Source organism: Ursus arctos, unplaced genomic scaffold, assembly GCF_023065955.2.
Source record: "Ursus arctos isolate Adak ecotype North America unplaced genomic scaffold, UrsArc2.0 scaffold_16, whole genome shotgun sequence".
Classification (NCBI taxonomy): domain Eukaryota; kingdom Metazoa; phylum Chordata; class Mammalia; order Carnivora; family Ursidae; genus Ursus; species Ursus arctos.
The window spans coordinates 34995885-35022010 of NW_026622830.1; the positions used below are offsets into that span (position 1 = coordinate 34995885).

The 26126-nt window shown below is 51.0% G+C and overlaps 1 protein-coding gene across 1 annotated transcript in view; it reads right to left on the minus strand.

Annotated features, from left to right (window-relative positions):
- Positions 1 to 256: 256 nt before the first annotated feature.
- Positions 257 to 26126, minus strand: part of JAG1 (jagged canonical Notch ligand 1) — a 35722-nt gene continuing 9852 nt past the window's right edge. Inside the window, exons 3-26 of the mRNA XM_026503023.4 lie at positions 25956 to 26007; positions 20404 to 20658; positions 18613 to 18673; positions 14644 to 14774; positions 14217 to 14336; positions 13662 to 13775; positions 12324 to 12437; positions 11620 to 11733; positions 11157 to 11203; positions 10661 to 10834; positions 10089 to 10239; positions 9097 to 9261; positions 8505 to 8618; positions 7861 to 7974; positions 7649 to 7762; positions 7388 to 7504; positions 6869 to 6896; positions 6314 to 6399; positions 5089 to 5202; positions 4369 to 4478; positions 4041 to 4274; positions 3723 to 3854; positions 3385 to 3535; positions 257 to 2535 (exon numbers count right to left, since the gene is read on the minus strand). Coding sequence (XP_026358808.2) covers positions 2078 to 2535; positions 3385 to 3535; positions 3723 to 3854; positions 4041 to 4274; positions 4369 to 4478; positions 5089 to 5202; positions 6314 to 6399; positions 6869 to 6896; positions 7388 to 7504; positions 7649 to 7762; positions 7861 to 7974; positions 8505 to 8618; positions 9097 to 9261; positions 10089 to 10239; positions 10661 to 10834; positions 11157 to 11203; positions 11620 to 11733; positions 12324 to 12437; positions 13662 to 13775; positions 14217 to 14336; positions 14644 to 14774; positions 18613 to 18673; positions 20404 to 20658; positions 25956 to 26007 — 3270 coding nt within the window. The 3' untranslated portion in view covers positions 257 to 2077. The remainder of the gene's footprint in view (positions 2536 to 3384; positions 3536 to 3722; positions 3855 to 4040; positions 4275 to 4368; positions 4479 to 5088; positions 5203 to 6313; positions 6400 to 6868; positions 6897 to 7387; positions 7505 to 7648; positions 7763 to 7860; positions 7975 to 8504; positions 8619 to 9096; positions 9262 to 10088; positions 10240 to 10660; positions 10835 to 11156; positions 11204 to 11619; positions 11734 to 12323; positions 12438 to 13661; positions 13776 to 14216; positions 14337 to 14643; positions 14775 to 18612; positions 18674 to 20403; positions 20659 to 25955; positions 26008 to 26126) is intronic.

A 26126-nucleotide genomic window follows, 5' to 3' on the forward strand; every position in this document is an offset into this window, starting at 1 on the left:
GCTTCTAACTACCACCCCCTGTGCAGCAAGGAAACCACCCCGGAGGTAGAAGCGTGCACAGAAGCCACGAGGGTGTGGCCTGGAATGATGGCAGGACATTAATATTAATCCAAGTAGCCGGGGGGGGGGGGGGGGGATCGAAAGCACCGAATCTCCCTCTTCCTCCCCCAACACTAATTCCAAGCTTTTTAAAAACCCTTTTAGTGCGGTGGGCATTTCCCGTGAGTGCTCACAAACAATTCACCTCCACACTACAGGCCATTAATCCAGTGGTGTTTATTCAAGCAGTATTCACACTTGCTGTTGAATAACAAGGGAATCAAGGCCCCCCCGAGATGGGGCTCTCACAGCTCTGGCTTCACAGCAGCCCATGGTTTTTTGAGAACTTCAGCTGAATTTTGTGGCTGAAAAGGCTTTCAGGTTCTCCTCCACGCCCCTGTCAAGCGCGGCCGGTTTATCACACCCCGATTACAGAGCAGACTCGGCGGGGTGGCAAAGGCGCAAGGCAGAGCCAAGCAAAACCACATCAGCTCACGAGAGGCCACACCGTTCCGTGTTTCATACAAAAAATTTAATAAATAGTACTTTTCAAAATTTATTGCCAGGAACAACACATCAAAGATGCATTTTTATGTTCATAACACTAATAGGACAATACAAAGTCTCTTCACGGTCTCAATGGTGAACCAACGAAGCTGTTTTATAAGCCTTTTTGATTTTCAACTTTGTAATAGCATTTTGATTTCCTCATTTAAGGCAGGCAGTGTACTCTACGGCAAATCTAAACAGTGATCTTACTGGACATTTTAAGGTTCAAGTATTCAACTAGCTTATAAGAATACTCCCTAAATGCAGTAGATAACAAAAAAAAAATCAAATCTACAAGTGGTTCGGTATTACATACGAATGGTGAAAAGAAATCAGAATTTACAAAGTAAGATTGGTGTGCTTCCAACTTCACACAATTAATTTGATATTTTTAATGATATCCAACCACTCACATTTTGGCTACGTCAAGTCGAAGCTCAAACTTGTTCCCTTACACTGCTGTGTAGCTGATCACCTGCCTGTCTCTTTTCAAGTCTAAAGCAGAAAAAAAAAAAAAAAAAAAAAAAAAAGGAACCTCCTGTTCTAATTTTCAAACTGCCTCAGTCAGTCCTTAAAACGTGTTTTAAAGTGATGCTATAGAAGGTATGTTAAACATCTGACGTCGTACAAAAAAAAAAAACAATTCCACCAGTATTCCAGGCACTGAAGCCCATCCTATTGTTTTAAACTATTTCCAAACACCTTAATTTTGGCTTATAGGCAACACGTAATAAGAAAATAAGTTCAAAAAAATAAAGCCATACACTTACAATGCTATCGAAAACCTTCAACTCTAAACACGTACATATAAATAAAAAGGAATGATGTTTTAAGGCTCTTGATTATTAAGTTAATAAATCAAATATACACAGTGATTAATAAAAAAGAATTATTTACATAACTATACAAAATTCTACTTTTGACACATTTTTCCTCTTTAAATTCTTCATTTTACCAGCAACTGCTGACATCAAAGTCCCCCCTCCCCCAACAACAAAATACAATAAAAAAAATAAATAATAAACTCATTTGTGATAGTTGCTGTGGTTCTGAGCTGCAAAGGCACTTTCAAATACAGAACTACTTGTACGTCATCATAAAACCAATATACAAAAACAACTCAAGAGTCAATAAATATAAATAAAAACTATGATCCTAAGACTGCATCACCATCGGGACATCTGGCAGAAGCGGGAGCTCAGGCCCAGGGGCCGGGCCTTCTCCGGGGAGCCGGGTCCGCGAGCTGGCGCCTGTGGGGCGTGTGCGCCGGGGCACTTGGACTGGTGTTTGCATAGCTGTGAGATGCAGCATTTGATTCCCCAGCCAACCACAGAAACTACCATTGCCAGTGTGAGCCAGCTTGTCAAAACTTAAATTAACACAGGATTCTACGTCAACGACAGCCTCAGACTGGACTAGGACACAACATGGAACTACAAGCCCCCAGCACCCTCCGACTCTACCTAGCGGCGGCAGCGCCCGCTGTCTGCTATACGATGTACTCCATCCGGTTTAAGCTCTGGGCACTTTCCAGGTCTCTGTTGTCCTGTTTGTTTGTCCAGTTTGGGTGTTTGGCTGGCGTGCCGTTGGGGGGCTTCTCCTCTCGGTCTACCAGCGTGTACGCCGGCTGTTTGGCAAAGCGGGCTTTCTGCTGGTGCTTGTCCATGTCGTCCTCCTCCACCTCGGAGTTGTGTGTCCTGATTTTTGACATTTTGGAGTTTTTGTTCTCGTAATCCTTGATGGGGACCGTGTTGGCCCCGTGCTTCTCGATGGGGTTTTTGATCTGGTTCAGCTGCTCCCGCACATTGTTGGTGGTGTTGTCCTCGGAGGCCGAGCGAGCGTGGCTGCTGGGCTTCCGCCGCTTCCGCACGCACCAGTAGAAGGCCGTCACCAGGCAACAGATCCAAGCCACAGTTAAGACGGAGCTCAGCAGAGGAACCAGGAAATCTGGAAGGCGGGCACAAAACCAATTAACGCTCTCAAAAAAAAAAAAAAAGCCATCACACGAACAAAAGAATACCAACAGTGGTGCTGCTGCCCGTAATTCCTAAAAGGGGTGCCATGGGGACAGGTCCCTTTTCACAACCACATATTGTCACTTCACAGCTTGATAAGCAAGGACAGGACCAGGACCCTTGGGGACCCTGCTACATTTGTCCCGAGAGACCAGGCATGGCAGCAGCTCGTAGAGGCTCCTGACTCCCATGTGGAGAGGAGCATCTGGTTCAGTCAAGGGAAGTCTGGCTCCTCGGGCAGCAGCTCATTAGAGGAGCTGGTTTTCAGCGTCACCAGCAACCGGATCTGAGCGCACATAGCTCAGATGTCCCATATTCTCGTGTACCCAGTTTGTCGCTTAGCCAGAACAATGGTGGTCAAAAGGTGAGTGTGGATGTCCCGCAGGGCCATCAAGCTGCCTATCAAACCAGTGTCGAGGCCGGGCTGTCCCACGACACCAGAATGCCACAGCAGGATCTGCGTGGCCACGAGCTCAAGGCGCAGCGATGCTCTGCCCTGGGGCTTCGCAGTGGATCTAGAAACAATGCATGTTCTGCAGGGGTGCCGGCTTCCCAGAGTACAGCTTGGCAGCAGGGAAAACAGGTACTGCTGCCCATCACCGTAGGACCTTGGTCATGGGAACTGGCCCGTTTTTTCACCAGTTAAATGGCAGGGGTTTGTGGGTGGGGGTGGGGCAGTCCTCGAGGGGAAACTGTCTCCTAATGCCCCACCTGCTGGATGGGAAGCAAAGATGGATCGGATAGTCCTCACCCAAGGGGACCGGCCCCACCTGCCGCTTACCCGTTCTGTTCTTCAGAGGCCGCCTCTGCACTCGCACTTCCGCCACGGCAGCGATAAGCGAGCTATTCCCGTCACGTTTACTAACGAGATCTATGATTTTGTCGGTGATCTCCTTGATAGGGTTTCCATCATCCCGTATGTCTTCGGCAGACTGGGAAAAGGAGAACGGTCAGATACAGGGCCAGGGCAACACTTCACAGTAGCCGTTCCTGAAAGTTACTGAACGCGTTTGCCAAGCTCGGTTCCAGCGTCCTGGCTCTGTTTGGACAATGGCTAGCTGTGGAGTTTATGAACTACCCTGCAATCAAGTAATGAAGTGTGACTGGGGTCATACTTACAATGGCCACGTGTATTTCATTGTTTGCAGAAGGGGAAGGCTCACAAGCTATGTAGATTGAATATTCAGCAGAAACATTCTTTAAGATATTCAAATTCCTCAATTCACTGCAAATATGCTCCGTGGTAAGACCCTAGAATCACATTTAAAAACCACACATGTAAGATACTGGAAGAAGGAAGGAAAAAAAAAGCTGCTGCTTCCTTGGAAGTTAGGAATTCAGGCTAAGGAGAACAAGATCCTAGCTGGGGACGCTCCTGGCTTTGGCACAAGCAGACACACAGCACCATTCCAAACTGAAAAAGACGTTGTTCCATACCGGTGACATCATCTCTTTGTTGAAGGTGAACGTGATGTTGGCACAGTTCTCCTGGTAGTAGGGGTCAGAGGTACACCTGGTCTTCACCGGCTGGAGACTGGAAGACCGACACTCGCCCACCCCCGTGCAGGGGCGGACGAAGCACTGGTCATCCAGGATTGGGATGCAGCTCTGCCCGCTGGGGCACTCGCTGTGCCCTTTGTGGAGCAGGCAAGGTCGAGGGCCACACCAGACCTGGAGAGGGAGAGAGGTGGGGCGGGCAGCTCAGGAGAAACCCCTAGCAGCAACTCCAGAACGCAGGGGAGCTGCGGAGGCCCTCACGCTGTACCTTGGAGCAGGCGATCCTTCCGTTCAGGCACTGGCAGGTGTTGCAGTCATCGTCCCACTTGGCCCCATCTGGTATCACACTCCCCATAGTGATGCAAGGCCTCCCTGAAACTGAAAGGTAGGATGCATGAGTGGAAGGGGTTTCCCTTTCTGTAGACCGCTCTCTGTTCTTCACTCCCTCCCTGTTAGGGAAGGACTGAACATGTGCCATGGGACACCAGGTCATCTGCCTTCACCTGCTGCCTTTGCACATGGCCACATGACCTGGCTGGGCCAGTGCAGCCTTAGGGGAGGTGATGTGAGCAGAGTCTCTCACAGTTGGGCTTGGCCTCCTGCAAGCCTGCCATTTGCCAGATATGGCTGCTGGTCCAAGGAGGATGAGGAAGCACACAGACCAGACCTGAGCCCAGCCTGCGGCACATTATCACTCTGTCTGCGCTGCATGCCCGTGAGCAAGACAAATAAATGCCTCCTATAAGCCACGTTTTGGGATGCTTTGTCCCACAGCAAAACTACCCAAGAATTGACTAAAAACAGCTACCCTATGTGTAGGGGACCCCTTAAGTTTCCCTGGTCTCTGTGGCCCCCTCTGCATATCCCCTCCATGTTCTCTCCCATGGCACAGTGCCCACTCAGGAACAGTCAAAGGGTAACTGTAGTGACTGTAGTGCCTGCTCCCCCTACAAGACACATTGGCAGCTGCAGCCTGACCCATACATACCTTCCTGACACTTGGCACCACTGTGCCCTGGGGGACAGATGCACCGGTAGCCATTAATCTCATCCACACACGTTGCCCCAAAGGCACACGGGGAGGACTGGCATTCATTGATGTCTAGGAGAAATGGAGATCAAATTTAGGCTCCAATAGGAAACGATGTTTTTTCTAAGTTTTTACTAACCTAACATACACCAAAAAAGCATACAAACCCTAAGTATAAGCTTGATGAGTTATATAACCAGCACCCAAATAAAGAAACCGATCATCAGTACCCAAAAACCCCCAGTCACTGCCCACGCCAAAGATCATGAGCCTGACTTCTGAGCAGCTGAGAATCAGTTGAGGCAGCAATTTTTGATTAAATAGGTTCCTTTTTATCAGATAGTACAACTTCGAGTAACGGCTGGCAAAGTTCTTGAAAAGGGTCAAATATTTTAACCTTTGCGGGCCATGTGGGCTTTGTCATGACTACTGAACTCTGTTGTAGCATGAAAGCAGCTTTAGACAGTACATAAAGGAGTAGCTGTGTACCAATAAAACTTTATTTACAAAAACAGGCAGTGGGCCAAGGCGACAGTTTGCTAACACAATTTAGAAACATGGAATAGACCAAATCTACCCCAATTTAGTGCTGAAGACCAGTCAGTCCTAGACTTAGGGACCTCAAGTACTAGTAAAATTTCAAATAATTTGGGGATGAGAACACAATGAAAAATATAACTATCCTTTTCCCTCCCCCTCAAACTAAAAGGCATGTAAAAAAGTAGGAAAAGGCTCAAAATAAAAACTTTAAGCACCCCGAAAAACTGTATTGCCTGTCTCCTGTTTTAATCATTTCACCAAGGCCTGACCAAACCTAGAAACCACAACCCTAGTCCCATCCACTGCCGTTAGCTCTGTCCTCTGTGGTTAATGTCCATTTGCTTGTCCATAATTCCAGGGCAGCGAAGGGGAAAAGCACTCTTTCCTTGGGGCCTCAGAATAGATTAATCATCCATTTCTATGGCTGCTATCTCTCCCCTAGAAGAGGACTGTGCCCCCCAGGAAGGTCCAGCAGGGACCTGGGACGTTCCAGCCAGGGCTCTCTTAATCCCAGCTGGAGGTGGAAGGTTATGTGCCTCTCAGGGCTCAAGGGAGCAGTGACCTTAACCGTTTTCAAGATGAAAAGTGTCAGAGTTAGGGGCAAGAACGCCCCTGGGGAAAACTAACTCGGGCTGGTCCTTACTTATTCTGCAGTCAGGGCCAGCAAAGCCGGGGGCACACTCGCACCGGTACCAGTTGTCCCCATCCACGCACGTGCCACTGTTGTAACTAAGAAGAAAGCAAAGACCGCCTCAGTTACCGACCTCCCAATCCACGATCCCACCAGCCAGTTCACCACGGGCAGCCGTGCTAGTTACATTCGGTGGCTCTCACCCCTGGCCACACTCCCCATTGCCTGGGGAGCTTTACAAATAATGGTGCCCGGGTCCCACCCCCAGAGAGTCTCATTTCACAGATCTCCATTGCAGTCCAAGCACTGGGACTTCTAAAAGCTCCCCAGGTGATTCTCATGCACAGCCAAGGTGGAGAATCACGGCTCGTGGGGGAGACACGGCCTGGCTAATTAAAGTGTGGACCAGCAGGACCAGCATCACCCAGGAGCTTGTTAGGCAGGGGCTGCGGCCCCACCCAGACCTCCTACAGCAGAACCGGCACGCTAGACAAGAGCCCTGGGGGATGCCCGTGCACACCGCGGCCAACAAGCGCTGGGGCTGGCTTCGGAGGTGGTCATGCTTACCAGGGATGAGGACTGCAGTCATTGGTATCTGCAAAGTAAAAAGACAACTTAATACCGAGGCCTTCACCGGGTGAAGCAATTTTAACCCTAAGTAGAAACACCCCTAATTTCTCTAATAGCCATAAGAGTTGTAGTTTCCACCGGCAAATGGCACTGAAGACCTCTGTTCAATTGAAACCAGGCCTGCGCCCCACTGTGTTCCCTGTGCCGTGGGACACTACACAGGAAGAGGCCCCGCTCACGGCGGGCAGGGGGCTGTGAGAATGGAAGGAGACAGGCTGCTCGTCAGACCCACGCTGGGAACCGAGACACCATCTGTCTCCACTTATCTCCTCGGCGACTTTCTCATGCCCAGGTCAGGGCTGCAGTCCATCACGGGCGTTAGAACAGACCCAGGTGATGCCGAAGCAGACATCAAACAGCTCTGCTTCTAGTTTCCATCTCGAGTCCCTGAGGGTGTTAGGCTGTGCTCTTGCAGCCCTCACAGAATTCAAGGACGCGGGGCAGGGGGACACTCACTCTGAGTACAGATGGGCCCCTCCCAGCCTTCTTTGCAGACACACGTGAAGGAGTCCCCGTTGACCACACAGGTGCCCCCGTTATGGCAAGGGTTGGGCAGGCAGCTACTGTTCCGGGCTACAAGACAAGAACAGACAGGACCACCCTCCCTGAGGATCCAACCACAGTCCCGGGAGCAGAGAACTGAACCCACCGCGAAAACAGTCCTAGGTGTTGAGATGGCCACGCCCACTGCAAACCCCACGTGGGGCAGAAAGCTACCTATGTTGCAGGTCGTCCCTTCCCAGCCTCCAGGACACATGCACTTGAAAGCGTCCCCTTCGTCATAGCAGGTGCCTCCGTTGTTGCACGTGGCCTCGTCACACTGGCTGTCACCTGCAGGAGGGGATCTCCGTGTGAGCCCCTGGCCAGCCCCCCTCACAGAAGACAGGGTGGGAGGGTCCATGGGGGGGGGGCAGCCAGCTACCACTTACGTGAGTGGCAGGTCTTCCCTTTCCACCCGTTTTTACAGTCACAGTAAAAGTCGTTGACAAGGTCACGACACGAGCCCCCATTGTGGCAGGGATTCTGGCTGCAGTCGTTAATGTCTAGAATCAAAGAGGAGACACCCAGCTCAAGAAACCTCCAGAACTGTTCGCCACATGTAAGAGCCGAACCCTTCCTATGGCTACCTCCACCCACTGCTTTCCGCTCCAAGGTCCAAGACCAGCTGAGCAATCCCGGGACTTCAACACCTTCACTTTTCTCCAGGAGTAAAGGAGCCCTCCACTGGGTTACTTTTAACACTTCAAGGTGGCAAGACAGGGACAGACCTCTGTTGCTCCCATGGAAGTTAACGTCAGGACAGGCACAAATTACAATCAAAACAGAAAGTTACTTTCTCGGCAAGCGGGGATATTTATCCTAATTACAGTCTGACTCTACAGCTCCATGGCAGAAGCTCCTCCCCTCTGGCTGTCATCGGCATTCACAACTACTAACGGGACACAGGCAGTGCTGTCCCGTGACAAAAACGGTTGGGGTCTTATGGTCTCATTCCCATGAAAAAAACAAGTTTCCCATGAGGATTCCCCCCACTATCCCCAAGCCGTCTGGCCCAGAAAGACCACACACTCACTGGTTTCACAGTAGGCCCCCTCCCAGCCGTCACTACAGATGCACTTGTAGGAGTTGACCCCATCGATGCAAGTGCCGCCATTTTTACAGGGGTTGCTCTCACAGTCGTTAATATCTGTGAAACGAGGACAAAAAAGCTGGTGAATAAAGGACACCCAATGCCATAGCCAGGCACTGGTCCCAAGGTCACCTCCTGAGAAAAAGAGGGGCCAGGGGGGCACCTCAACATTCTCAACTCCATCAGGACCCTTTCTCAAATTCAATAGGCAGCTTCTCAGGCAGAAGCCTCCAGAGGATGCCATGTCTGTTTTATTTAATGCTTCATAGGCCAAGCTCCTTGGAGGGAGTGGGGAAGAAACTCCTACAGAAAAGCAGGACCACCCAAACTAGTAAGATTCCAGAACATAAATGTGCTGAAAGGTCAGAGGTGTCAGTGATCTCATAAATTAAACACAACTCAGTCTTAGGTCCCAGATGGAATGGTAAGCCTTCACTGGTCTCGCCTGAAACAGCTCAAGCTCAAATGCTCCCTGAGCTGGGCAGAGGCGGGGTGGGGGGGGCACCCTGACCCATTCCCGGAAGAGGGGTCTTACTTTCATGGCAGTACGTTCCGGTGAAGCCTTTGTTACAGTCACAGGTGAATTTGCCTCCCGACTGACTCTTGCACTTCCCGTGGGGACCACAGACGTTCGAGGAAATATACCGCACCCCCTCAGGCGTGTCGTTGGAAGCCATGGCCACTGTGCAGCTGTCAATCACTAGAAGACAGACTCAGAATCAGATCACAGCCGCGGACCCCTAAGACATGGCATTCCTAAGCCAAGGACCTACGCCAAGCTTGCTTTCCTGAGACCGGCACCCTTTGGCTAATGAGGGTAAGAAATCAAGAGGCGCCTTGGGGGCCAAGACTCTGGCAGTGGGCCACATCACACTGTGACAAGCAAAGCTGGGACTCCAGGCAGACAGAAGTTTTGTTTTCTCTATGGCATTTTCCCCCTAGGTGGCTAAGAAGCCTACGTGTCTGTGGGCCCCTCTCCTCCTCCCTGTGACATCTCCTCAGTCTGGCAAAAGCTTGCTAAAGGAAGCAGGACCAGCTTTACTTCCTATGTAATCATACTTAAGCAAGCGGGAAGGACAGAGACCCTATAAAGCCGCGTCACCTAATACAACAGCCACGAGACACGGGTGGCTATTTAGATTTAAATGAATTGAAATTAAGTCAAGTCACCCTTTCTCATTGCACCAGTCCCTAAATGCTCCTGTGGCTACCATACCCGACAGTGCAGATAGCAGACATTTCCACGGCTGCAGAAAGTTCTGGCAGCACTGCTTTGAGGAATGTCTCAGTGCTGCAAATCAGCCCGCCCCAGATCAGGAATGCTCTCCCCTGGGCTACGTGTGGACATGGTTCTCCCACCGGCGGGCCTGAATAGATGGCTTCCACATGTGCTGGCTTCCCTAGGCGGTCAGGCTAGGGGCTTTCGGTCGCACCTCCACGGCTTCTGAGAATATCGAGGGGCAGCAGCAAATGGGGCAAGAGGAGGGAGCCCTGGAGGCCAGTCAGGACGGCAGGCGGGGGAGGTACCTTCACAGGGGGTCGTGCGGCAGTGGTCTTTAAGGCGGGAGCAGTTCTTGCCCTCGTAGTCCTCGGGACACTTGCAGAAATAGTCGCTGGCGCGGTTGTAGCACTGAGCGCCGTTCTGGCAGGGATTGGGCTCGCAATAATCTATGTCCAGCTGCAAGGACCCGGAGCAGGGAAGGGGGAGAGGAAGCGAAGGTGTGATTGTAACAGCTCTGGGGGAGCAGGCGCTGGAATCTGACCCCTTCACCTCCTTCCATTAGAGCACCCTACATAATATACACAGTTATGTCCTAGAGACTGTCCAGGGATGCACGGGCGAAACGGGGCAGAGTGGGAGCGCTCGGAGTCGGGGGCACAAAGTCAAATCGACAGGCTGCTGACACTATGAAGAAAACCACGCTTTGGTGTCCTTCCACCTGCATTCACCTAGCAGAAGTCCCTGGTCACTGGATTTGAACAGACTTCATGGCAACTCCACAGTCAGGAGGGGAAGAGGGTGGGGAAGGGAGGGCAGGAGGAGGAGGAGGGAGTTCTGCTATAGAAACTTGGCCTTTGGAGGTTCGAGCACCGCTCACCTGACAGAGGTTTCCAGAGAAACCAGTGGGACACAGACACTGGAATCTGTTGATTTCATTCTGACAGTGACCCCCGTTCAAACAGGGGTTGCTGGCGCATTCATCGATGTCCCTCTCACAGTGATCGCCTGCATAGCCAGGTGGACAGATACAGCGATAACCATTAACCAAATCCTGGAAGAGGAGAAGGAGGGGGAGAAACACATGCTTTTTTCCTCTGTACTCCACAAACACAGGGGACTGCCGCGGGTCCACAGATGCACCGAAATCGCTCAGCGCCCAGCCTCTCGAAATGTGTGAGAGGAATTTCTACATGCATGCCTTCGAGATGGCTCCCAGGGGGCTGGGGGTAACAGGAGCCCAAGTGAAACTTCCAGAGAATCACTTTTCACCTGCATTTTTTAATCTCAGAGGGACAGAGCTCTCCCAGGGTCACATGTATCTTATGGACTTGTGTCAATCAGTAAGGTTTTCGTTTAAGCAAAGATTTACATACCCGACAGGAGGCGTCATTCTGACACTGGCCAAGGCAGTCATTAATATCTGAAAAATAAACAAGTCATCATATTAAAGAGGCAATTTACGTTGAAATTGGGCTTCACTGAAAAGCGTTCTCGGCTCAGGACAGATAAAAGCCTCAAATCAGATTTCCTGTGTGCTTCCCCTGACACAAGGTGGGAACCTGGGTGGGACCCTCCCTCATTCCTCCAGACTGAGCCAGTGAAACTTCACATCATTGTTTTAGCCACCTTATCAGCATATGGCTGTTTTACCGGCTAATGAGCCTGATAAAGTACCATGTTTTCATTTCTGCACTGATCACTCCCTCTCCAAAAACACTGCCTCTCTGAGGTTTTCCTTTTACCACTCAAGTCTTCCAGCTGGAGCTGACATACAGGCTGAGAAAGCCTTCAGGACTCAGGTTTCACAAAAATCAAAATGGAAACAAAGGCACTCACTTATGTCACAATTCTGACCCGTCCAGCCCGGGAGGCAATCACAGTAGTAGCTGGCGATCAGATTCTTACAGGATTTGGCATTTACACAAGGTTTGGCCTCACATTCATTTGCATCTGAAAGAAAATGTGGAGAGGCAGTGAGAAATGGAGATTTACCCCCCCCCCCAAAAAAAACCACCTATCGATGGTTTCTCTGAACCAGAAGACATTTTAATAACCTAGCTAAATCACACATACTAGGTTCCCACTATTTTGAACAGCTGATCCCTCTCCCTAGCCATTACCCAATAAGGAATGCTAATTGATAACTCTCCGGCTGCTAGTTGACAACGGGCCCCCAACAGGAGAGCAGAAAGCCACCAGGCATTGCTGTGCGAAACTCGGCGCAGCCTAGTTGCTGGGATTTAAATATGGCAGGAAGAATGCAGACAGCTCATTCCTCATGAGACCATCCCCGTTTGGAACCCAGCTGAACACTCCTCGGACAGACGACTGACATGGTTCAAGGAATCCCACGACTTTCCCACAGGGCCTAAAAGAGCTAGGCCATTTGCATTCGAGTTCTCTCTCCCAGGCCCGCTGGACTCTTGACAATAAATTACTTGTTCGTATGATGGTGTGCAAACTCACACCACTAGCCTCAGGCTCATCTTCTGGAACAGCTCGGATCGTCAAAGCCAACCTCGGTGCAGGAACCTCCTTACCTAACTGGCACGTTTTGCCAGTCCACTGGGGTGGGCACACGCACTTGAATCCATTAACCAAGTCCTGGCAGGTTCCCCCGTGGGAACAGTTATTTGGAGAACAGTCATCAATGTCTGTTGGACAAAAGGGAAAAGGGTTGGCAATTTAATCTCCGTCCGTTGGACAATTAGATAATTTAATGCCAACCCTCACATGAGGGGCCTTCACTTCAGGGCCAGACACCTGCTATAAGTGACTGCTATGACGACAAGGCCTGATTTTAGCTTTAAATCCTCCACTGCCCCAGTTCATTTAATCCCCGACCTAAGCAGCAGGGAAAGCCAGCTGGATCCCCAGAGCATCGACCTACTGGTAACATGGGACATCTAGCTCTGCCTACTCTATTTTTAAAGAAAAGTTTCAGCATGGCTCAGGTAGCTAAGAAGAGGTAAGGAAAAATAAGTCATCTTTACTGGTAGAAAACTTCATTCTTCTCATTTACTCACAGAGTTTTCCCAAAATTACATAAATGGGGTCCCCACCTCCACTTCCACACGGGACTATAGTGGCCTCTTCATTCATCTGCTGCCCACTTATAAAGGACCAGGCTCTCGCTCTGAATTTGCTCATGGGTTCTTCACAACCATAAGAGATGGGAATTGCTATTGTCCCGTCTAAACAGGGCACGGGGAGGTAATGACCAGTCTCCCAAGATGCAGGCAGGGCCACAGTGCCAGCCCTGGTAACCCGACCCCAGAACCCACATTCTTCACCAGGCATGCTGCTCTCAGGGTGCTGACGACGCTGGTTCTCAGGCCTGGCTGCACCTCAGAAACCCAGATCCTTGTGAAAGAATGTGGACTCCCCAATCCGGCAAATGAACTGTGGGGAGGACCCCCCCCACCTGCAACTGTCCAGCACCCCGGTGGGTTCGGACGTGCAGCCAGGCCTCGCAGCCACGACAACTCTATAGCCTAGGTTCCTCTTTGGGGGCCACCTACACCCATGACCACATTCAGGAGTGACAGCCTCCCCTGTGGGCGGCCTCTCCATGGCTGCAAGGAGAAGAACTAAGACGTGATTGGGCAGAGGCAGAGCTCCAGGGAGCACACAAGAAGGACGGAGGTATCCCATGGAGAAGTTTCTTCTAGTAGCCGCCCAATGTGCTAACTTAGCGCGCTGGGATGAGGGTGCCTGGAGACTTCCAGTGTAAGGGCTGGAAGCCCAAGCCACACCCTCCCACCAAGACAGACCCATCGCGGAGACCTGACACTGAACCCAGCCCAGGTCCCAGCCCCCAGCCCAAGACTCAATACAGTGATCCCCTGGAAAAGACACAGGCCGAAACCCAGACTTACTTGTGGAGCACGTGGGGCCCGTCCAGCCCGGGGCACACTCACACTCAAACCCCAGCGAGGTCTCCCTGCAGCTGCCTCTGTTGTGGCAGGGGTCAGACAGGCAGGCGTGCTCCGCTGCGAAAACCAGCAGGGCAGTCAGCAAGGGGCTCCCGCTTGTGGCTACCTATGTCCTCTCCCCGCAGCCAAGTCCCACGCCTGGGCCACCAGCTCAAGCTCGCTTCAAAAAAATGAAAGCAAGCATGTGCTATAACCCTGCTGTGTCTAGGGAAGACGGGAAGGCCTCTCCCGCCCTGAGGGTCTCCAGCACATTCCAAGGCATCTCAGAGCCAGGGTCACCGCGTGGCAAACGCCCCACCCCCACGCTAGGCAGCATCACCGGAGACCCTCGCGCTGCCTCCAGGAAGTCTCCAAGACCCACGGAACTGCTGGGGTAAGTCTTCACTCTGGAGGCTACTTTCATCTTTTCACAAATCCCTGAGCGTATGGGGCTTTTTTCTTAAGCTGAGCATACCCAAAAATGAAAGGAAGGGCTCCGGTTGGGCCTGGACCACTTACCGATTTCGCAGTTGGATCCTGAATAGCCCTCAGGGCAGGAACACTGATACTTGTCGGGACCCGTGTTGCTGCAGGTCCCCCCGTTGAGACAGGGCTGGCGGGTGCCGCAGTAGTTGAGATCTGCCAGGGACCCCAAGACGTCAGTGGCTCAGAGCAGACGGCACAGGCTGCCGAGCCGCCCTTTTCCTAGCGCTGCCCCCCCTCCGCCCCCACTGACCGGTCCTCTTTTAAAACTAAAACCAGGAAAAAATATCCCAAACCATGGCATTAAAGGCAAATTCAGACAGATTCAGAATGAAAAGCCCCTACAAATAAAAATAAATAAAAGTAAAAACCCAATTACGCCCCCCCCGCCCCCGCTTAAGTTCTCCCGCGCCTCCCGTGGTCCCCCTGTCCTGCCCCAGGGTCCAGTCCCCAAGGAGCGTACCTTTGTCGCAGAGCTGGCCACCCCAGTTGGTCTCACAGAGGCACTGCCAGGGCTCGTTACAGGTGCCATGGACGCACCCAGGGTGCGGGATGCACTTGTCACAGTACAGGCCTTGCCAGCCGTACTGGCACCTGGGGACAGACAGACAGTGCACGCTCCCTTTAGTCCTTAGAACATTCGGAGAGATCTGTGCCATTTAAATGCAAGGCTAAGAAGTCCAGGCCTTTCTGGTCTTGTTTCGTTTTTGGTGACAGGACAGTCAGACTTGCAAGGTTTGTGCGGGGGCTCCGTCTAAACAAACATTTTCGGTGGTTGGGCCGAGGTCCCCTCCCAGGCGACTTGCCACAAAAGCAGGGCTGTCTGGGGAGAGGCTGGCGGGGACTGCCCTCACAAAGCCACTCTCTTCTCAGGCTCACAGGGCTGGGCGAGGGTGGGGGCGTGGAATAAATCAGTTCAGGGCCCGGCCAGCTATGGAGGCCGAGGAAGGACTCTCGGGTGACAATAGCCATGTGAAAGTCTTCTCAAGGCGGCCCGGTCGGCAGCTTTCCACAGCAGCCCGGCTTTGTCTAAAGAGCAAGTCGCGACCCCAGTGCGCAAAAATGCAACAAGACACCCAGGGCGGCAGGAAGCCACCTCCTGATGAGGCTTTAGGAAATCAAACGAGGGGGGGAAGGGGGCCCCCTCCTCTGGCAAAGAGGAGGCGAAGATCTCAGAACACCCTTCTGCAGGAGAGTGAGGGAAGCCACAGCACTTGGAACCAATCCCATAGACAATTTATGACCCACTACCGGGGCTGCTTACGCTAATTCATTTTATAGTTATTTCTCACTTTGGGGGGGGAAAAAAAAAGGTCAACTCAGTTTATCTAGTATTGGGGAACAGAGTCGAGTTTCCTTTATAAGCGCCTCATTAATCGGACTCTTTCAAGGCCAAATGGTGCCTTTGATCCCCAAACAGAAACACAAACATAAACCTTCACCTAGGGTGGGAGAGAGGGCAGGGTCTCAGCCACCCTCCCCTCAAGTTTCAAGCCCTCGGAAACTTTAACCGCCCTCTCAAGACTCAGGCTTTGACAAACAGGAGAAAGCCCGGTGAAGGTGGGGTGAGCATGGAACAGGGATGAGCAGAGCATTTCTAGAACAGGACCTGGGAAAAGCCCCAGTAAGAACTACCAGCACCCTCCCCCACCCCAAGCCACTCAGCTCTAACTCTGGAAAACAAGCACCCTCAAGAAGGGAAGGCTTTCCGTTTCCAGAGAGCCAGAGGCAGGCTAGCAAATCCTTATCATGGGAAAATTATAGGGATCCAGCTAATAGCTAATCACCCACGGCCAAGAGTCAGCTTAACCCCTGAGAACACTGACTAACCACTTCCTAACTTCCACAAACAAGCCATCCACACCCCAATTCAAAGAACCACCAGAATGCGTGGTTTAATCAGACAGAGGGTTCGGCTTTACGTAAAACAGAACAGCAGTCTAAATGACCGTGACCATTCACAGCAGTTAAGAAAAAAATCCAGTAGAAATTTTTTTTAAGTAGTGGGACATTCAAGTTAGTGGGAGTTGGGGGAGGGGGGTTTCATTCAGTAAAAGATTATCTGAGGTTTAGAGATATTAAGAGGGAACTGATTTGGAAGTAGCAGTATTCTTACTGTCTTCTCTTACTCCCTTCCAAATTATGGGTGGTTACACCTCTTCAATTTGCCTAATAAAAGCAAGAAGAGGCAGCTGAGGACCCAACCTCACCTCTTAATTAATGAGAGCTGGATCCTCAAGCATAAAGAAGAAACCACAAGAGGCCATGGATGACTTCAAAAGAAAACAAATAAAAATACTGACCCTAAAAGAGGCATCCACAAAGTTATCCCAGTTTAATAATATGTGATTAAGGTTCTCATGAGAATTTGAAGTGACTTTCCTCATACGATGATTCATCATTAAGTTTGATATTATTGGCAGGCTTGCAATAAAGCAAAGCATGTGCACCCAGGAGAAGGAATCTAGGTCTACTTGGGAACAACAGACCCAGTGAAGTTTTCCCACGTGGGGATGAAAAAAAAAAAAAACAACAAACCAAAAACCCCACCACCTCTGTACTACATAATCCATCAGACAAGTTACAGGTAACTCGCCATTCAACTATTTCTGCAGCAGGACACAACCTGAACTTCCTCGGCTAGAAGGTTCTGTTTGGATTTTCTTTCAAGGTAGGCAGAACGAGATGGGCCGGGAGACTATGCAAATGACGTGTGGGAAAATGGCACCTTAAGTAAATAAGGGCAGCGGTGCGTGTCTGGGCAGGGAGTGGGAGGGGAGACTTCGAAAGAGAAAGGGCTAAATTCTGGAAACAAAGCCTGTTGTTCTGGCTGGGAGGGCCCTCCCCATTCTGATGACAGTAGCAGAAATCGCGGTCGGCCTCCACTGATACTCATCTGAGCGCGGAGCAGGCCCGGAGTCGCTCATGGCGCTGCTGATCCGACTTTCTCTAGAACGCCCTTAATTAAGAAGGGTGAAGGTAGGTGGATTCCTGCTCGAACTTTGACAGCAATGCTGTCAAATACAACGCTCAGCGGCCACGAGTGGGGCTTAGTATGCGAACCCCCCCCCAGCCTTCCAGAAAATAAACTTCTCTCTGAAGTGGAGGAAGAGACAATTCCAGGTCAACCTGGGTTTACTTTAGTCCCAGCTGCTTTAGTTTTCACTTCGGTGTCAGGCCTCAGAGCTCAGTGGCCCCGCTGCACAGGAGCGGGACAGATGCGGTGACAGAGCCACAAAGTGAACACCCCAGAGAACTCTCTGCAAAGCGGCAGTCCTCCGCATACCCCGAGCAGCAAGATCGCTTGGGGGGGGGGGGGAGCTCCTCAAAATGCAGATTCTTGGGCCAAACCCTGGCCTGGGATTCAGTGGGTGTGGGGTGGCACCCAGGAATCTGCATTCCAACAGTTCCTTGGTTCATTGGGGGAATTACCGACATGGGCACTGAGGTCTGGGGCAGCGATTCCCAAAGTATGGTCCCACCAGCAACAGTGGCGTCACTGGGGGGCTTGTGAGAAATGCAGAGACTCGCGCCCACCCAGACCTACGGGATCGGGCTCTGCATCCTAACAAGAGCTCCAGGTAATGTCAGTTTGAGCTGCACTCGTTTAGACGGTTTCGTAGGCCTCCCTTGGCTCAAGTCAGGGCGGCTTCTGGGGCAAAAGTGATAGGCCCCGAGGATCCTTTCAGTGTCACACTAAATCTGCTAATCCTTCAGGTCTGGGAGGAGGGAGAGTAAGAAGTGTGAGATCGTGTCAGAATGCCACAGACACCAACACCATTTCCTGAAACAAGCCTTTCCCGAATTGGCATAATGTACGTTTCAAGAAGGTTCCAAAAACTGTAATCATGAAGCAGTCGGGGTGGGTCTCTGGCTTCTGCATTGTCCGGGACCATAAAAGAACAGACTTCAAAGGCCAGCAGCAAAAGTCTACATTCATCAGGCTCAACTGACAAGATTCCAGCGCAGCCATTAACCTCTCAGCACCGGCCCGGCTCCCGCCTGCAAAGGGGCCAGGAGATTGTACTAATCCCATTCTAAAGAATGCTCCGCTGTCCCCTAGTGATGGGAAAAGTGGGGGAGGGCTGGGAGATGGAAAACCAGGTTGGGGGAGGAGACAGACTCAAAGAAACCCACATCCCTCCATCTCATCCATTAGCACTTTAAGGGGAAGATTATAAAAACGTGTTATCAATTTACAGAACAGTTAATACATGAAGTCACTGACTATGCCCATAAGAGTTTTTTCTTCCGAGAGAGAAGTGTGCACATTCCACCAGACAGCTGGTATAATTTAATAAGCTTCGGATGTGCCTATTTGGATTTTTTTTTCAGCTTTCTTGTCCTCCAAAGAAAAAGAAGCATATTCGCAATAACTTCAGTCCCCCTCTTGCAGTAAAGGATTTAAAAAAAAAAAAGTTTAGTCATTTACCTGCAGTCACCTGGGAGTTTGCAAGACCCATGCTTGGGACTACAGCCCTGTCTGCAAATAGCTGTAAAAAAACAAAAACAAAAAACAAACAAACACAAAGATGAGTCAAGCACACTGTTTCTTGCACCACCACCACCACCATCATGAGAATGGCCTAGTACATTAAGCCTACAAAATCCACGACTTTAAGAGATCTCATGTCAAGTCCATTGTAAGGACAAGAAGATGGGAGGTGCCCAAATAGCAAATCCAGCTTTAAACTTCAAGGCCTTGCTAGCAGATCTTCAAAACATGATACTACTCAGGGACAAACGCTGGCAAGCTGATGGGGGAGGGGGGTCTTCATCCAGTCTCTCTCAACAATAGCTACTCTGCTCGCTGTCAATTCCCACCCTTTCCAAAAGAACAGGAGCTGAGATCCTTCCTCATCTCAACTACTCTGTCCCATGAGGGCACATTCAGATGAGCCCCAGCCTCCTTAACCCCCACATCCCCGCCCCACCCCCTAAAACGCCTGATGGCTCAAAAATCCCAGGGGACTAACAAAGCCAACAGGGCTGGCTTCATTTGGCAGGCTAATCCGGAGGCCAGATCGGGTGGTACTGTTGCAAAGTATCCTTGCAAAGCAATTCTGCTTCCTTTCTTTTTTCTTTTTTTTTTAAATTGAACAGATGGTTAAAAAAACACTAAACGCGGTTTTTAAGTAATTGTTACTGATTTTTTTTTTTAGAACACCAACTACTTTAAGTACGTTTGCCAATTCTTTCATTTCGATCCCAGAAATGCCATCCTTTTAAAATTCTAGTGATTTAAGAAAAGCTCAGGAGACCTGCAAATTCCTCTTTGTCCTGCCCGTCAGTCACAATTCAAAAACTCCCTTTTTAATTTGAGTGCATCCTGGAAGAATTTACCAAATTAGGTGAAATAAGCAAAGTACAGTCATGTTCGTGAGGGCCTGCTCTGGTCAACTAGAATTACCCATTTGCTATGAATTAGAAGCTTTGTAAAGGTACAAATCACAGATGATTCTGTGAACATCTGTGACTATGCAGTTAACTCCCTGAATCCCAGAAGGGCTGGGACATCGGACAGCACATATGCAAGCTTACACTGCTGTGATGGGTCCAAATCTACACGAGTCTGAAAGCTCAAGTTCACCACTCACCCCTACCCCTCAACGCCACGGCCCCCGAGATGCCCCGTGAAAGCTCGCCAGCAGGCCACCCTGAGCTCAGGGGCTGTCATTTCCTACAGGATCACAAGTTCAGGCATGGAGCTAACCCTGTCCCATTTAGCGTCTGTTTTGGGTCAGGTTCCTTCTCCTTAGAAGCAGAGCCTGAGACAGGGATCTGGGTACAGGAGAAGGGAGCTGAAGGCAGCAGATGGGGCAGGGGAAGGAGCTGAGCAGGGGTCTCAGCTGGAGTCCGGCTTCGCCTTGATCCCAGGGGGAGCCCTGGAGTGTGAACTCTAGCACGGAGTGGAAGCGGGGGCTGGCCTCTGTACCCCCATCCAGTCGTTCACAGACTGTGAGCTAGAGGGAAGGGGCATGGAATGGCTGTTTGGCCAAGGCCAATGCTCTAGAGAAGGAACGGCTGTGAGCTGTTAACAGCCAATGGTGGTGGGGGGGGGGGGGGCGCACACTAACAGCATCTTTGTGCCTCAGGCCTAGAAAACAGCCCAAACACCGCCCCAACCTGAGACAGCCACTTGACTGGGTGGGGAAAGAACCCGACCCCAATGGCGACAGCCACTCAGAGCTGGTTATAACCCACCCAGCACAGGCCCACACACCTCTGTTACATTCCGGGCCCATCCAGCCCTCCATGCACGTTTTGTTGCCATTCTGGTCGCAGGCATAGTGTCCAAAGAAGTCATCTCGGGGTCGGCAGAACTTATTGCAGCCAAAGCCATAGTAATAGTCATCACAGGTGACGCGGATCTGATACTCAAAGTGGGCAACCCCTGTGTTCTGCTTCAGCGTCTGCCACTGCCTGCTGGGGTTTATCATGCCCGAGTGAGAAGCCTTTTCAATAATGCTGTCAGGCTCTAGAGCAAGGAAATACAAATAATAAAGCACTGATTGCATTAACATTCACAACAGAGTCTTCTCCCCTGACCATTTTGCCTGTTTTTAATAACAAAAACAAATGCACATAGTACAAAATGCAAACAGTACAAAAGGGCAGAAAAGTGAAAAGCCTGTCCCCCTTCCCGGAGGCAACCATCCTTTTACATTTATTTACCCTTTTTAATGGGTGCGTAGTATTTCCCTGTCTGGGAATACAAGGAAATATGTTCACCTAATTCCTGACGTGTACATTTAGGTTACTTGGACCTTTTACGATTCAGCAAAGCCACAACGAACATCCTTGTACCCATCTGCCCACGTGCGTGGTTCTAGCAGTAAGAGGCCTTCTAGAAACAGAAGCGCACCCAATGCACGTCCATCCACAGCCAGCCGCAAACTACCGCAAAGGAAGCCCCGTCAGCCTGTCCTTCCACCTGCACGGGAAACCGGGTTTCCTGCCAGCAACGCCAACATAGTATAGATAATCAAACTTTCTGATCTCTGCCTGATAGGTAAAGAAGTATCTCTTACTTTAATTAGCATTTAAGTGATGGTGAGCACCCTTCCACGTGGTTACCCAGCCATCTGTAGCTGTTCCTGTGAACTGTAACCTGTTTCTCTCCTTTGCCAAGTGTTCTATTGCATTGTTGGGCATTTGCAAAAGCACTTTACATACTATAGAAAGCACCTGATTCCAGGTAAAGGTTAGCGAGCCTGCTCTTCTGGTTTTAGCATCTTGGGTCTTGCTTTAGAAGGGCTTGGTCTACCTTCCGAACTCTTCACTAGAAGCCAAGGGGTAGAGTTAGGTTTTTAAAAAATGATAAACTTTGCCACCTTGTCAGCTGGCCCTTGTGCCACGGACTTGATGCGTCTCACCTTTCACCTTCGCCCAGAAGGCAGAGGGGGAAAAGTAACGCACCCCAGTTTAGAGACAGGTAGCTTGGGGGTTTGTCTGAGCCAAGCCATGCTCCTTTAAAGGTGCCCATTGAAAAGGAACATGCCCAGAGCTCAGGCAGCTAGCTCTCAGGAGTAAGAAGGGGTCCTGCCCTGAGGTCACTTATCATCTAGTCTGAGAGAAGAGCCAGGTACAGAAATAAACGCCAACGCCAGGTGCCAGGAGCCCAGCGGAGGGACGTAAAAAGGAAGCGAGGCACTAAGTCAGCACCGCGGCCTGATCTGGGGTTTGTTTTCTTAACCCTGCCAGCACCAACCCTTCGCCGCCTTGTCAAATGCAAGGCCACCTCGGAGAGACCGTATTAGGACCTACTCGCTATGTCTGTGGTTCTTACCCACGGTTCTTACCCACCCACACCCCTGTTTTTCTAGGCCCAAGGCCTGTGCTCACCTACAAGGTTATGCAAAGGCAACAGGTGACCAGGGAAGGAGGGAGGAGCTCCTGAGGGGCTCCGTCCACACGACTTCCAGCTTTGCCCCAGCGTTCACCCTCTGGCTTTAACTGCCGTGTGGGCAGGACAAGCTTTGAACAAGCCCACATACCTGCAGACTTACACCCCAGCACACACACAACCACTTGCAGATAACGCTTCACTAACATTAAGTTTTACAAATAAACACATGCCAAAGAATGACAAAAATGTCCCTCCATTAACTGTGTGTTTGTTCTGCCGGTTCAATTAAAAAGTGTAGCGAGTTATTACCATGTGATTACGAGATCTTAATAAAGGAATTATTTAAACACACGTTTCAAAGGCCTCCAGCATCTCTGGGGCAGGTAACAACACACAACCCAGCCAAGAGTCCAAGGCAATCCTAAAGGCACAGGCTGACGGGTCATTTTCAGTAGTTAGGTAGGCTTTCCACCTAGGTCTAGAAAATATGAAAACGGTCATTCCGGAATCCTCCATGGGGCTAACAGATCTGTAGAACCAACTTCGCAGCTGGGTGGCAGGTTTCTCCCAGCAGCCCAGAGGCAGGGAGTCGGGGGTGTGGGACATGCTCTCTGGCTTCTGGGTTAGAGGGATCACGTCTGCTGCCTGCTGCTTCTGAGCTGCCGCCACCTGAATCATCCTTCCGCTCAGCTTGGGGCACAGAGGTGTATCCGGGGGGTAGTTCACTTGGGAGCCCAGCTTTATGACTGGAAAAGGATGTTACAGACCCTCACTGTGTGACGATGGAGCACAAAGCCCCCACCAGAGCCCCGGAGGCCAAGGCGGAGGTAATGAGGCGAGTCGGAGCATAACCCCGGGGCCACACCAACCAGGACCTTCGTCAAGAGGGCTAGGTAGAAGGAAAACCTGGTCTGAGTAAGCTTGTTTGTGTTGGCGCATCTCCTGAGCAGTCCCATACACTGAAAACCATTTGCACTGGGGGAGACCGAAAAACGTGTACCCTTGTCTAGGACAGCTCTGAAACAGAAGAGAAATGATCTCAGAGGACGGACGCCAGGAGGGCCAGCCTCAGACAACACTCTAATGCACGAACAGCACCTGGGGTTCATCTGGGCCAGCCCCTCTCTGCAGAGCCCACGTGAGAAGGAATTCTGCGTCTTAAAACTCAGGGCTCGGCCTCCAATCTGAAGCCAGCATTTTGGCAACTTATTTGGCCCCCAAAGAGCAGCCAACTCCATCTGGGTTGCTCCACATCCTTGGCCTTTGCCCTCACGGAGTACAGTCCCATGGAAGGGACAGGGGGTAAAGGGAGTAATACGCAAAACATTCCAGGCAGCACAAACAGCAGGTGCAAGGGCCCTGTGGCAGGACAGAATGGGAGGACGCATCTGAGGACAGAACGGTGACTGGTGGGATAGGACCAGAATCCGGATATGGTAGAGGACAATGTGGCACGTGGGATGGAGCTAGCTGGCAAACAAGATGACCGTGCAAGGCCTTTCGGGCCAAAGAGCTGTCCCAAGAGCAACAGGAAGCCACCAAGTGGCTCTCAGGGAAGCTGACCATCAAATCGAATCAAGATGTACCCCAGAAACTAATAGAGGACATTGTAGGTCAATCATATTTACATTAAAAAAGGAAAATGCCCTGGAGAGACCAGGATGGCAGAATGTTGGAGAAAGCAGCAGAGGTGGACCAGAGTAGACATGGAGGCACTAATTCGGCCGCCACCATAGGCACTCAGGTGTCAGCAGATGGTGACTTGGACCAGCATAGTGGCAGGGGAAATGGCGGGAGGTGGCAGGACTCCAGTGAAACACTGGACAGAAGATTTGTTTAGAACCTGGAGGTTGATTCGATATGGATGCTAAGAGAAAGGGAGGTACAACAGGGTGTCCTCCAGATTTCTGGCTCATGGTGCTAGGTGTTGAAATGCTGGTGCCAGTCATCCATGAAGGGCCCTAGGCAGGATCTAATTTGGAGAGAGAAGATGCCAAATATGGTTCTGAACGTGAATTCAAGATCCTTTGGAAGTACTGTAAAAAGAGAGGCTGAATAAGCCAGCAGATAAACCACTCCCTCCTCTTTGGGGTTCACAAAGTGAACTTCAGTGACTCGCCGTAGGCATTCCAGGACTTTGGGGCAATTCCTTTCTTCCAGAGTAGAGGTCTGAAAGCTCCTTCTCCCCAAGTCTTCCTTGTGCCCTTCCAGTGACTTGGTGAGCCTCTCCCCAGCGAGGAGATGCCCCAGAACCCCACAACAGGGCTACCCTGAAATGCAGACAGCTGTGGGCAGCTCTGGATGGACACCAGCTTCCCAGGGGCAGAGCTACCTGACCTGTGGCGTGAGGGAAGGCCCAGGAAGGGCCCTGCAGATGCCAGGGGTCCTGCACGCCCTAACAGGTGTCCTGAACCAGCTCCTGCCACGAGCCAGGATCAATCTCAAGGACGTTCACTCTACCAGAGTGTTTTAACATCTCAGGGGGAAGGGAAGGAGAAGACCAGTCTCCACCAGAATATGTGAAGCATCTATTCCCCCCCCAACCCCCCATCTTCCCAATGTTTAGCTACCACTGTAACCAGGTCACAGTGACACAAGGCTCACACAATCTCCAATGTTTGTGGCAGGGAGGGAGGAGAGAACAGGTGTCTGTGACCCTGACTGGCATCGGCCACGACCACGGCTGGTTACCCCCCTCCCCTCCCACACCACAGCAGGACAGGGATGCTGCTCAGAGAGGAAGTCCACAGATCTGGGCTTCTGATGTCAAAACAAGAGGAGTGACCCAAATGGCCTGGAGCCTCAGGCACACCAGGGCTCAGCAATAATTACGTGGCCCCAGGGCGGGGCGGGGGGCACCCAATAAGCCAGACACAGCCCAAAGCAGCCCACCTCACAAGTACCAAGCCCTCAGTGGGCCCACTCCGGGCACTCACCATTCTCAGATCCGCTTTAAAAAAAAAAAAAAAAAAAAAAAAGGCATGGTGAGAAAATGAGGGGAAATGTTATCAGCAGCAAACACAAAGAAAGGGTCAGTGAGGTAGAGAAACCAAAGGGAGGAGACATTCAGGGAAGGGAGGGCAAAGACAAAGAGTTGGATCAACCCTTCCTCCGACGCAGACTAAAGGATTTCAGCATGAATCAAGTTTTCCCAGGACAACCTTCCAGATCCCGCTAGCAAAAAGGAAGCGCGAGGGAAACTGTCGTCAAGTCACATTTAAAGAGCAAAGACTCCCCCGTGTAAGCCAGGCTGCTGCCATGTCCAGACACACCCTCTGTGACTTCCCCACCAAAAGCCACCCCCCGCAGCTCTGAAAAGCAACCTGTCCTCAAACAGTCCTCTTTCCGAAGGGGCCCAGGTGGCCGCGGTGCCGGGAAGGCTCTGGGATTCCACGTCAATGGAAGGCCGGTCACGCACGGTGTGGGAAAGAAAGCCCGACCGAAGGGCTAGAAGCTCACCTGTCCACCAAGTGAAATTCAAGGTCGGTCTTTAGATGTAGAGCCCAGCGCCACCTTTTTGGCCTTTATCTTTCCGATGAGAGATTAAACACTCAAAGTTTAAATGGACTTTTAAAAAGTCACCACTTCGATCCTTTAGCAGTCTACAAGGTTTTAAAGTTGTAAAACCATGAAGATCTCGATCCCAAAGATAATCTAGGTCCCATACTCAGGGACTCAGTTAACTGGGACTCCGTCCCGGCCACTTAATATTCCAAGTGGACATTCTAGAGGAGGTTGTGGAAAGGACTCCGTGGAGCAGTCCGCCCTGGGGGTGGGGGTGGGGACGGGGTGGGCACAGACACAGGGAGTGGTCCAAGTCCTCGGAAGCCCTCAGGAGACAGATCCAGCTCTGACACTACCACGCTCCAAGCACTGCTCTTCCAGAAAGACACACCTGGAGCAAAGCGCATTGCTGTGATACTTACGGAGAGTGTCGTTACTGGAATCCCACGCCTCCACAAGCAAAGTGTAGGACCTCTGCAACACAGAACAGCGGCAGCTTAGTATTCAGAAACAGGGGTCATTTCCCAAATGTCGTACCTGCTCGGCCTCCCCGCATACCCTGCCAAACAGAACCGTAAAGCCAAAATGAAAAC